Consider the following 12,942-nt stretch of genomic DNA (forward strand, 5'->3'; position numbering starts at 1 on the left):
AGAGCTAGCAGGAACACATGATAAAATAATGTCTAACGCAGAAATCAGACCACTGGAGTTGTTCAGTGTCATGAGCTGTTTCTCAACTTTCGTGGAGCTGTAGATATTTATAGAAGTCTGGTGGAAGTCATTTCTTAAAAGACTGTGATTGATCAGCAAGTAAAAATAAAATATTGTGGCGTGCCGCAGGGGCCAAAGAAGGACACTAAAGCAGCATTCATTATGAACATTAGAACATCAGCACACAGGGAAATAATACTCTTGATCTGAAGACCCTTTTTCCTGAAGGACCTTTACCCTCAAGCCAGGCTACTTAACATCCCCCAGGCTTTCACCTCTTTCCCAGTGCCAGTCACCCTGTTATGTTCCCCATAAGCACCCCCAGTGGTTGAACATTTTATTCACATCTTACCCACAATCCAACTATTTACAATCAACCCGTTTCCCTCCCAAACTCTCAATAACGCTGGTCGTTACAATATCCAATACTCTTTCAGACAGCCACTTCTTGAGCCCAGTGGCAATGGGAGCGTTTTAATTTTGTTATTTTTGACTATCGCCTTGTCGTTGTATGAGCTGTCTTGTGCGGAACTTTGACGGGAACGTCACAAATCCATCAGGGAACTCCATTCCTCCCTTTTGGAGTTCACTGTCAATAGCAGTCAAATTCAAAAATCCCACTTCAGTTTCTCTAGTGTCATTGCCAGATATATACCCAAAAAAATACAGGTGCTGGTGCTGGGGAGCAGAGAGGTTTTGTTCCAGTCAAAGGACAGGGCACTCAGATGTCCACAGAGTGCATGAATTTCAGTAGGGCCTCAGAAATGGACAGATTTAATACACCTCAATGGTTTCTACTGCGATACTCAAAAGCAGCGTACGTACGCAGTTCCAAATATGCATTTAACTAGAATGTTTTAGCTTACAGTACGACATTTCCAACTATAGTTAACTGGCTACTTGGGGTAATCGTTTTTCAAAACGACCGTAATACAATGGTACATCGTGAAAAGGACATTAGAAGGGAAGACTTTGAAGGACTGGCTGCGGCTGTAGTCAGTATTATCATTCTCGCGTCATTGAGGTTTTCATGAGTCATTTCAACTGCAAGTTGTGAGGGCTTTGAGTGTGAAGCACAAGCAACGAGAAGGGAACATCTGCGAATGAGGAGATTCAGCTGGGCACCCGGAGCAGAAACTGCAGCCACTAGTAACCATATATTTTGTCAAAAGAAAGGATTTTCAAATGCAGAGATAAGATTTAATTCATAACCTCTGTAATTTTGTTAAATTTCTTCTTTTTGTGTTTAAATGTGTATGTTCGTGATTAACATTGCACAAATTTGACTCGATAAGAGAAATATCGCTCACTGTAAAATGACAATCATTGAAACTTGAACAAAAAAAATAACAGCATGGTTTTCAGTCTCCAAATAGTATTTTATTTGGTCGGATTTTTTAAAGCATCAGTTTCTTTGTCTTCAGTTTTCCCTACCTCTGTTGTACATTTACTGTTGGAGATGGGGACCAGTGATGAGACTAAACAGACAAACAGGTAGGAAAAATGACAAAGAGAAACTAAAGCTTTCATTGAACCAAAAAAAAATTAAAAATTCATCTGAAACAAAGACCCTTTTAATATCTCATTTTAATTCCAAAATTGATGAGCATTGGAAAAAAGTGACCAAAGAATAGAAAAGTAATACATTTCATGTGTCTTCCAACTGCAACCTTCAACTGTGATCAAGTAAGACCAAGGGAGAATGGAAACAGGCCTGGTCACAGATAAAACACACTCACGCAGGCAGGCATGCTCACCCACCCCAACACACACGCACGCACACACGCACAAATTGATTTCCATTTTTCCCCTCACCAGCCTACTGAATGTTTGAATCACTGTTTCAAATCTCAGCAAAAGAAATTCAGCATTTAATGAACAGTTGAATACTTCTAGTTTGTTTGTTCCCAGGAGTCAAAAATGATAAAAAATAAATTAGATTAAAAAGAAAACGGCTACTCTTGCAATTTGACCAGATTTGCATTAATATGAGTTTTCAGTCATTATGTTTTGAACCAGCCGTCTTCTCACATACACTGCTCAGTCATTCATCTAGTGGGGTAGCGAGAGAGAGAGAGAGAGAGCGAGAAGGATGGGAGTTTTAACGAAATCAGTTTGTTATTGGCAAAGCTAAACTGTCTTCCATACCCTCCCTGTTTCCAGTGCAGTAATAATTTTCAATAGTGACTTTAATGAGCTAGTCCTCTCTCCTCTGTCCTTCACTCTTCAACTGAAAAGGACTGTGAAACACATTAATAAAACAACAAATAAATAAATCTGTCCCTCCCTATATATTCCACTCTGGAAGAGAAACCATAAACAAAATAATTGAAATGCTTTTCAGAAAACAAGAAAATTGATTCCGTTTTCCACATTTTTTTTTTTTTTTTTAAATATAGAGTTGTACACGCATTTTATTCAGACACATACATTGTGTTAATGAGGATAGAGATGAGAAGTTTCTCAAAGAAGGAAAGGGTTAGTGCTTGCTCCTGTGGTTGTTCCCCCGCCTACCGCTCCACTGGCTCCCATCACACCGCCTCCACCTGTTCCCCCACCCAAAATCAACTGAGGCTGCCCCGGCACTCCTGGACCCATGAGGATGGTGGCTCCTGGTGGAGCCATGGGGGAGATCCCACCATAGGGAATGCCCATGGGACTGGACTGCACCATCCCGAGACCCATCTGTGGTGGTGTCATCTGAACTCCCAGGCCAGGCATCTGCATGCCAGGCTGGACCATTCCCAGAGTTGGAGGGGGAATCTGGGCATGGGGGGTGCCCAGCATGGGATTGGGTGGCACCGGGCTGGTGCGAAGCTGACTGAGGCCTAGTGAGGATGTCTGAGGTGAGATGGACGCCATCGGAGTTGAGCCGAACGGGTTGGACGTAGGCGGAGGAGTGGGAGAAACACCCCGGCTGGAGATGGTACTACCTGGGGTAATGGCCATACTTGGGGCTGAAGAGGCACCTAAGTGACAGAGAGAACGTAAGACATAAGAGAAAAAGTGAGGGGAAAAAAAGGAGAGTAGAAGGAACACAAAGATTATTCATCTCTAATAGCCATGAGAAAGGCAAATACTACAGTAGAGACTGGTTAAATACCAGATTTGAGAGTTCACAGGTAAGACATTTACCAAATAATGCAATTATAACTGATAACTGCACCTTTCTGTTAAGAATCTTTCCTTTGATACTGACTTTTCAGAGACCAGTGCTGAATGATAAGATCAACCCTCAGAAACATATATGCACAATATGCCTACAATCTGAGGAGCTTTTTCTCCTGCAATCAAAGAATTATGAGATGAATAACTTTTTTCAGTTCAGTCACTAAAAATCAAAATGGTCAGTATGGCATAACATTAAGGCTTTAAATTCTCAACTGTGCATTAAATGAAGATAAACAGACCTGCAATCGAAACAATTCTGTGAAATCACTGCCTAAGGGCCAGAAAAGGCTTTCACACCTTGTTCAAATGCACAGAACTGAAAAAACATTTTAAATGAAATTGTAAATCTAAAGTAATCTTTTTTTTTTTTTTTTTAAATTATCACTAATAAAAAAAAATTGTGGCTTCCTTTTAATTTTGGAGTGTTTTATTCCTTCTACAACTGAGTGAGTAAAGTATGTAGCTGTAGGCTGATTTTTTTTAATAAATCATTTGAGAGTAGAGCTGTAAGGGTAAATTATGGCAAATATGTATTCTTACATATCCCTAGGAGCAACTAATGTTTAATAATTCTGCATATCCCTGGCCTCTAAACAGCTTCAGACTCTAAAAACACTTAAATGATTAGAAGTAGGGAAATATATCTAAAAGACTTTTAGCATGGTTCACATGAACCACAGGATATTTGCTACTTGAAAACCAGACCATAAATCAAAAAATGGGGGGGGAAATAAAACTGCATCTGCTGATTAGAGCCATACCCTGTGTCTGTAGGAAAGGGTTGTGTGAAGATGGGGCAGACATGGAAGGAGGAGGAGCTTGTTTGGGCTTGGGCTTGGATGAGACCAGAGAGTCCAGGTCCACTAGTGCTGCATTTGGACCAAGAAATGATTCCGGTGTTTTTCTCACAGGAAGAGAGGAGCCCAAGGATGAGAGGTCAAAGGGCACAGGAGATCCTGTACTTCCTCCCCCATCCCCACTGACTCCTGTGGACCCTTTAACATCAGGATCTCCTGGAAAGAGAGAATTGTACAGTCAACCATACTGAATGATTGGCATTACTGTAATGCACCAACACCACAAACTGAACAGCTTTTCTACTGGAAGACTAAAAGGAATTAACGGGCACTAACAGAGAAACCAAGAGAGATCTACCTGTCCCGTTAGTAGTGTGTTTGGCTGGAGCTCCCCATGGGTCAGAGGTCAAAGACTCAGTGGCTACAGTCCCTCCATCTCCTCCCCAGGGGTCACTTGCTCCAGAGGACGAGACCGGGGCCACACTGGCTCCCCAGGGATCCGAGCTGGGTGGAGTCACAGCTGCGAGAGAAATTTGGAAGTTCTACACAGTGACCTCATAAGAAATTTAACATGTGACACACAAAAACACTGGTTCCTCCCTTTCCTCTGTTCAATGCAGATATTTCAAACTCATCACTGAATGGCCCACTGTTGATTTTTATTTCAACTCAGTCCGCTGGCTTGATTGCTTTAATTAATCATTAATTTACTGCAATGAATATTTATAAAAAATGAGGTTTCAAATTAATTGAAGGTACAAATAAATATAAAAGCGTCCCCCACACAGCAAATGGTCATATTATAAGAATTAACACAAGTACATGTCATTTGTACCCCAACGCTTTTATAACGCGCTATCAACTTGTATGGAAAAATGCCTTGAGAAAACAGAAATTTCAGTTCAAAGTATGAGCCATGGTGACATGAATCAGCACACAAGGTGAACAACCTCTCCACCTTCCACAGAAGTATTTTCTCCTGTGCATCTCAGTTATCTTGTATGCATATATGCACAAGCACCTCAGAGAAACCTTGTGACTTTATCCCCATAATGCAGAATCATGATCTATCATATCATCACAAAGCAAAGTTTTCAAGAAAGTGCTAAAAGACGTTGAAAATTCAGAAAGGCAAAGTAAAGCCTTTCCTATAAGTTTAAATCCTGAAGTGATTAAATGCACAGAATTTCCTTGAAAGGCAATATTGTGAATTACTTTGATTTACTACTAATACATTAATCTATTTTTACAGATATCACAAATGATACTAGAACAAAAGCTCAGCTGAGTTAGTAGCATTAATAATTATTTTGAGAATCACCTCATGTAGTGCTATAAAAATATCATTTCATAAGCCTCCTTTAAAAGAATCTTCTCAAAGTCCTTTACAGTACAAAAGAAATATATACCAGTTATAAATTTAAAGCAAAGAAATTTCACTTATACATACACATACTAGTTGCAATTCAGAATCACAAAAATCACCTGAAACACATCTTTGGACTTTGGAGTCAAACCAAGGCACCCGGAAGAAATGCAAGCAAACACAGGGAGAACATGCAAACTTTACCCACTGTGCCACTGTGGTGCCCGAGAATAACTGAATAAAACGGCAAATTAAAAAGGAAATAGCAAGAGGAATGATGAGAGGGAAAGGGAAAAAGAAAGTAGAAAAAGGGTGCACGTAAATCTTTATACAAGTTATGGTTCTGAAGCCTAAGATTTAAAGGTGTCCAGAACAGTCCTGATATATGGACAAGGATATGAATTAGAAATTGCTCTAAAGAATAAGGCAGGAATTTTGTCTGTTTGAGGGCAAACACACTTTGTGGTGCAGGAACAGTTCATTTTTAAATGAATCGTAATTACAAGTCTGTTTTAAGAGAATTTACTTTACAAGCAATTTTACAGCAACAACTCCTGCTCATAATGTAAAGAAAGCCTACATTTGGATTATTAGAATTTAAAGAGGTACTAAAAACCTAAAATAAATATCTGAAATGACTGTTCTGACCAAATAACTACACTGAAATTCAATAAATGCACACACAGAACCCTGCAAGAGTATAAGAACCTAGTTTGAAATAAAAGTTATACATATGAAATGGATACCTGTAGTGCCCCAGGGGTCTGAGTTTGTCTTTGAGGAATCTCCCCACGGGTCAGATGAGGGGACTGCTGCGGTCCCGCTTCCACCCCATGGGTCAGTGCTTGGTGGTGAAGCAGGGGAAGATCCACCCCAGGGGTCTGAGGGGCCCCATGGGCCGGAGGCAGAAGTGGCATTCGGGGGTGGGGAGGGACCTGCAGATGCAACTGTTGGAGGAGCAGCTGGCACACCCCAAGGGTCGACAGCACTCAGTTCCATTAGAGAGCCCTAAGAGAGCGGAGAAGAAATTTATACAGCCTAATCAGTCTCGGGACCAAGGGAAACAAGCTTACAAGACATCTTCAGAAGACTCAAGAGAATAAGAGACTACCATACTAAGCAAGCAATGCCACAATGAAGACCATTGAGGAAGTGTAGCAAGCTAGTTGGGAGATGCACAGCACAAACCCATACACACCTCCTCTGTTTTAGGCTTCTCCCTCTTGCTCTCCTCAATGGCCATCTGCAGTCTCAGGTCATCGCCTCTACGTAGACGCTCCTCCTGTCAACCATAAGGCAACAACATCAGCCATGACAACTGCCACAATCAGGTAGCCTGCATCACTGGCTGCAACACTAATCTACGTACCGTTTCAGATCATGGCTAAGAAATACCAACTGGCACACTAACCAGAATGTTCTACAAAAACAGTGCTATTAGAACAGTTTCACATTGGTCCACCATGCTCAAGTATAAGCCGATTGATTAATTCAGTGTTGAATTCAGTTAATTTTTCACTTTCGGGGAAAAAGAATAAAACACTAAAGCTATAGTTTTTTTTCTTCCAATAAAATTAAACGTCAATTATAGCCTAGTATTATACTGAATTTTTTTCTTTTTCTAGAATTATGTTCGTATAGTAGCCTTTACACAGAAAGACAAATAAGCAACTGAACTGGCATTTGCACCATTAAATTATAAATTTTAAATTTCTAAATACTAAAAAAATTTGCAACTTTAATACAAAGCATTGACCAATTTTTTTAAGCATAAAATCATTTTTAACATTATGTACAAACTTATTTGTCTGACTGTATTTAGACATATTGAGTAAATCTAGGCTCATTCATTTGTGATTCAGTCTTCAAGAGTAGCAAATTAACTCAATCGTGACAACTTCTATGCAGCCTCCGACCCCTGACCTTTTCGTGTATCTCCTTGCTGAGCGAGAGAGCCCATCGGAGCTCAGCATCCTCCAACGGGGCAAGGCTAGACTGGGGTTAGGATTGACAGGTGTGAGAGGAGACTGACAGTCCCAGGAGGCCTCTATTCTCGCTACCTCCAGAAGATGCTTACAAGCCTTACCAACGGCCAAAGTAGCAAGTCTCTTAGCTCAACTACGAGTAAGTCAGCTCTACTGCTGCTGTGCTACTCCCAGATGCAATGTGAATGTTGCAGATTACAAACTGGTGCAGGAACTAACTGCCATGTTACTGCATTCATACTCTAAAACCAAGCGGCTCAGGACAGGGCTGAATTATGTAGAGAAACTACTAAGCCCTGTCTTGACACCTGTGGATGAGCTCATTCAGCACTGAAGCTCAAGCCTAAGTGGTACTTTGCTCAGGTCAGTCCTGGTCCTCACAGATTGTAACTTTACCTGCTCAGCTTCCTCTTTGCTCATAGCCAAAGCCAACTGCAGCTGTAAGTCTTCTTCCCCTGAGCTCTGTGGCCACGCCTGCTCAGCGTCAGCTCCGCCCCCAGACCCCTGGGTGTGAGAGCCCAAGGACGAAAGACCTCCTCCGCCACCCCCTCCCCCACCCCCTCCCAGACCTGGAACTGAGGGAGCTGAGGAGGCTGAGGAGGAAAAGGGAAAAAGGAAATAAAAGTAAGAATGTGAAAGAACAAAGCAGACACTGATCTATACTCTTTAACACACTGTCATTAATACCAAATACTCTGTACAAAACACCTTTGTGAATGCAGTAATAAAAACCACCAGGAAGATGATCGCAAAACATGTATACACAGAATTAAAACAAGAAATAATTATACCACCAAGTATGGAACCTCACATTGCATTGTTCAGTAATGTCAATATTTGACCATATGTGACTGGGTGTTTCTCATCACCACAATTGGATAGAAGTCTCAACAGCATGTCATACTTCAGTCCCAATTTAAGTGAAGAGCCTAATGGGGAAGGATGTGTGGCTCCTACCACTACTGGTCTGTGCCATCTTCTCTTTGGTCTTGAGCGCGTGAATCCTCTCTTCGCGCAGTCTTTCCTCATCTTTCAGCAGCGTCACCAGCTGCTTGGCCTTTTCCCTCACATTCACTCCCTAACCAATCAAGGAGAAAAGCAGTAAGTCTTTCTGAAATCTTTTATGTGCTTTCTTAATTTTCCCCTAAAAGCAGTGAATCCAGCCATATATTGCTTCTTATAAGGGGCAGCTGATAGAATAGTGGTTAGAGCTGCTACCTTTGGACTCAAAGACTGCAGGTTTGGATCTCACCTCCAGCTGTAATACTTTCGAGCAAGGTACTTTAAATTGCTCCAGTTACATTATCCAGCTGTATAAATGGTTAAATAATTCTAAAAAGCTTAACGACGTAAGTCGTTTCGGAGAAAAACATCAGCCAAACAAATACATATAAATGTAAGATAAAGAAGACCAATAAGTGCATTTTGTTAGGTTTATACTTGCCCATTTACCCGTGGGTCTGCACAAGTCACTAAGTTGCCAAAAGAGCGTGTAAGTGTGTGTGTGCGCGCGTGTACCAACAGCTTGGCAGTGTTTAAGAGACAGTACCTGGTCCTTGCCATCTCTGTCAATGTACTGGAAGTCCTTGAGTGTCTGGACTGCGTAGATATTCTCCCGGCACTGCTGGGCAACACGCTCAGAGCCTGTTTTTATCAAGTACTCCATAAGGGTCATGGCCTGGAACAAGACAATACAGGAATAATGAGCGACTGAGCCCAGCAAAATAAGCCCTGTGCAGCTGATGGAATTCTTAACACTGTTCAAAGACAAAATCCTTTTCACCAGTAATGTGACTTCCAGCTTAAATATCAAAACAACTCTGCTCAGGCCTCACTAATCTCGAACATGAAGAGTTATTAAACTTCTGCAGCACATCCTCTCTCCCCAGTCTCACCTTATAGACATGCCTCCAGTTTTTTCCGTGATCATTGAGGCGTTTCCAGACCATGCTCATGATCTCTGAGAAGGCCACCACATTGTAGGTCAAGTCCGCAATTTCGGACATGAGAGAACTGGATGGGCCCCAGGGGTCATTAGATGTCGCTTCCCTTACCTAAGACAAAATATTTGAAGGAGCCTGAATGTCAGACAGAGTGATGCACACAGCTGAAAGACAGATGGGGGGAAAAAATAGTACAGTTACAACCACTGTTGAGACCAGTACAGAGTGGAAGGTCAACGAAAAAAAGTATGAGGGAAATCGCAAGAGAAAATTAATGGAAGCGGAGAAGTGGGAGTGGAAAAGCAGAGACGTGGAAACACTCATACCTTGATCTCCGCTTCAGAGTAGTTATGAACAATATTCTTCACTTGTCGCCGAAGCGATGAGGTCGACATGGCAACCGGCTGGCCGTCTAGTTCTGCTGAGATGTGTCAGAAATGGACAGTGAAAAAGTACTAAGGCAGAATAATCACTGACTAACAGACAGTGCAGCTAACCACTTCTGACAGGATGACAGAATAGGAGACAAGACTACTGAAGAGTGGGTAGAAGGAAATGTATGTCTGTAATTGAAAGTGGAAATATGACAGGAACCTGAATCTACTAAGACCTTTACTACATTGCCATCTTTCTTCAATTTTCACACCTGTTGAAATAGAGTGGTGGGGAGGTTGCTGAGATTTCGTCTTTGTCTGGCTCCACTCGTTCACGGAGTGTTCTGTCTCACTCTATCCTTATCTCGCCACGACGACATTGGGTCCCGGAACCAAAGGTTTAGGGAGACAAAACTGCCAAAAGAAAGAGAACACACTGAGAAAAGAACTGTGCGGTGACTGCCTCCACCATGCAACACGGAACTTCGGGCAAGTTTCACTTCCTTATTTTCAGAAATAAATAATTAGGTAAGCATGAGCGCAAAAACAGCATGAAACTATTACACTTTAGAGAGCCTACTTCAACATGCAGCTTTACAGATCTGAAAAATAGTTATATAAGGACTGTCACACAGATACCGCCATAATTCAATTACTTGTAAAACCAAACACACGGAATAAAAAGCCAAAATGGTATATATTATTAGCTGTGGACAACAAACTACATTCACAGCCTAATCCCATATTGACGCCAGGAATAAGCAGATACTGTAATGCAAGTCTGAAGGTTTAAGGCTGGGTCAAAGTTCACGAAACTTATCTATCAAGAGTTTCTGTGGAGATACAGTACAATCTCACCCCTCCCTGCTGATATGTTGGAGCAGCCATCCATTCCCGCTCTCTATCAGCCTTACCTCACCGCCTTCCCTTCAACCCTACCCATCGTGGCCAACCCAAGTCTTCCTCCCTTCCAGTCTAAAAAGTCCCAGCGCTTGGAAGGCCACAGTGTATTCACTCTTAAAATTCAAATGTCGGAACAAATTCAGCACAGGGAAGCTGGGTCCAAAAGGAAAAACAGTCCAAGCATTTAACAACTATAAAAAAATAAGTAAATAATAATAAACACATTGCGATCTTTCAGAACACCCTTATTCAAACTGCAAGTAAAATGGCTGGTGTGCTTTGATAGCATCTACACAACATTATCTCCATTTCTACAGCAGTACAGACACTGTAATGAAACTAATGTTTCTTTACGCAACCTATATAAAATGTGAAGTTGTCAGTGCTCACTGTTTTGCAATTTTTTTTCTCCAATCTGATCTTTAGAAGTGAATAACGTGGCTTTCGGTGCACCCAGTTTCACTGCCATGAAGCAATGAGGCCTGGCTGACACCTCACACTCCACACTGCCAGCCTGGTCCAAGTCCACGCCACCGTCACGCAGGTGTCCCCGCCAGACTGCTAGGAATCCGCTACCGTCCCAGCCACGTGAGCATCGCCGAGTCCATCAGTAGGATCTTTTCGCTGTCAAACACGAGGTCCTCGAGAGGGAGAGCAGCAGCACGCGGGGTCCCTGTCACTGCCAGTGCAGCAGGTTCCAGTCCCATCAAGCCACAGCAACAATAGTCAATACAACCTGAACTAAGACTTGTGCAGGAAAATCCGTGACACCTTTTGTTTTTCACTTTTTCCTCATGGAAACACCACCACTTGTCTGTTCAGCTCACTTGTTGTATAATATAAATAAATAAATATAGGCTCCGGCCGGCTTGGCCACTTACCATGCACTCCCCCCCAGCGACGCGTCAGCGGAGGCAGCGCGGCATGGAGAGCCTGTGTGACACAGGGGGGGACACGAACGAGGAGACAGTGAGTGAGTGCGGGGAACACGGCGCCGCGGCGTGGTGCGGTCACGACATGCGGCCACACTCACTCATTTAAAAGTCTGCGGTCGCTGCAGAGACTCAGACTGGTGGACAAGTTAGCCAGCTAGTATCATGCGAGAGATGAGCCGCACGGCACGCGTCAGGATAAGTGACAAGCCTTCCTTCCCTACACACACATCCCTCTTAAACGCTCGCTATCTCTCTAAGTCGCTTGTATTTTTAATCGCCGTGATCAAAGTACTGCTGCTGTTGTTATCTATATTAAATCTATACTGACCCCGCAGCAGCTCCAATGGGTACAAGAAGATGGCGACGCTTCCGCTTCCGCTTGCCGATGACGAAAAGCCACGCCCCCTCTGGCACTCGCCCCTGTTGAATATTCATAGCGGGGCGCGGTCTGAATAAAACATGCCGAAATATATTGGAAATGCGCCACGTAGTATTGAATATTAAAATAACAGCAATGAAATATCAGTAACAGTGATACAGGGGCTGACTGCTGGAAGTGCGCGCGAGACTGAGCGTGCCGAGTGCAGGGCTTTTGGCGGGAAGGATTGTGCCCCTATATTTGAAACTTCTCGCATGTTATTAACTTATGATGTGTAGCGGAAAAAAATGTATGAACTTACCGACTTGTTCTTGCTTCAGATCCACTTTAATAACAGTTGCAAGTCACTCGTTGTTAATATAAGCCGTTGCTTTCGTTGCATTGTGGAAAAGTATCTTAAAAGAAGTGTCGGGCATCCTAGCAATGGAATGAATGTGAAGCACGAGTGGTATTAATGGTGGACATAAACACCTTTCTGTCTGTACTGTAGTACCGGTCTCATATACACACTGGCCATCTGTGCCCTCACAGAGGCAACATGCGTTCGGTTCGGTCTCCTCACAGTAGGTGGGTTATGTGCGTGTAAATTCCCCCACGCGGCTAGACTTCGCCCACTTAGCCAGTAGTCCTGCCTCCGTGTGAGGCTCCTACACACCGCCCGTGTTGTTGCAGCGCTACAAAATACACCTTCGCGCTCCACTATCCCTAACTTTACCTGAAGTGCCCTCTTGACAAAGAATTTCTCCTGTAATCTAACGTTTTTACAGCGGTACAGGAAAGGAGTGTATTGTAACGACCCGCGTTACTGTGTTTGGGCGGGAAAATGGTTTCCCGCCTAAACACAATAAGTTACGCGGGTCGTTACAGTATTGATGCTGCATGAAGATGAGCGCAGCGCAGGACGGTCGTGCACAGTGACCGTGTTGGAGCGAACGAGAGCTGTGTGACCGAAACACTCGTGTGTATCTCCGATAGTGAATCATACTGCTGCTACTGCTGTTGATAAGAGCTTTTGCAGCCCCAAAATAA

The 12,942-nt window shown here is 42.9% G+C and overlaps 1 protein-coding gene across 4 annotated transcripts; it reads right to left on the reverse strand.

The window, feature by feature from the left end:
* Positions 1 to 1,432: 1,432 nt before the first annotated feature.
* Positions 1,433 to 11,946, reverse strand: epn1a (epsin 1a). 4 transcript variants are annotated; one of them, XM_018735803.2, is made up of 14 exons: positions 11,863 to 11,946; positions 11,481 to 11,532; positions 9,969 to 10,110; positions 9,649 to 9,740; positions 9,275 to 9,433; positions 8,929 to 9,057; positions 8,337 to 8,457; positions 7,776 to 7,972; positions 7,318 to 7,389; positions 6,593 to 6,676; positions 6,141 to 6,402; positions 4,387 to 4,548; positions 3,993 to 4,244; positions 1,433 to 3,029 (listed from the first exon to the last, which is right to left on the reverse strand). In XM_018735803.2, the coding sequence occupies exons 4-14, from the start codon at positions 9,715 to 9,717 to the stop codon at positions 2,524 to 2,526; spliced, it is 2,013 nt and encodes a 670-aa protein (XP_018591319.1). In that variant the 5' UTR covers positions 9,718 to 9,740; positions 9,969 to 10,110; positions 11,481 to 11,532; positions 11,863 to 11,946; the 3' UTR covers positions 1,433 to 2,523. The 4 variants fall into 4 exon arrangements, with proteins under 4 accessions (XP_018591319.1, XP_018591297.1, XP_018591303.1 ...); XM_018735781.2 differs by lacking the exon at positions 7,318 to 7,389; XM_018735787.2 differs by lacking the exon at positions 7,318 to 7,389 and having other exon boundaries at positions 9,649 to 9,743.
* Positions 11,947 to 12,942: the final 996 nt, after the last annotated feature.

This window comes from Scleropages formosus, chromosome 18, assembly GCF_900964775.1.
Source record: "Scleropages formosus chromosome 18, fSclFor1.1, whole genome shotgun sequence".
Classification (NCBI taxonomy): Eukaryota; Metazoa; Chordata; class Actinopteri; order Osteoglossiformes; family Osteoglossidae; genus Scleropages; species Scleropages formosus.

What these genes read in the sequence shown, in the direction of transcription:
- epn1a (XM_018735803.2), bottom strand. Translation starts at nt 9,717, where the DNA reads ATGTCGACCTCATCGCTTCGGCGACAAGTGAAGAATATTGTTCATAAC. An exon ending in ACTGGAGGCATGTCTATAAG is followed by an intron (nt 9,058 to 9,274) that starts GTGAGACTGGGG and finishes GTCTTGTTCCAG; the next exon opens with GCCATGACCCTTATGGAGTA. An exon ending in GCAAGGAGATACACGAAAAG is followed by an intron (nt 6,677 to 7,317) that starts GTCAGGGGTCGG and finishes TATGGTTGACAG; the next exon opens with GAGGAGCGTCTACGTAGAGG.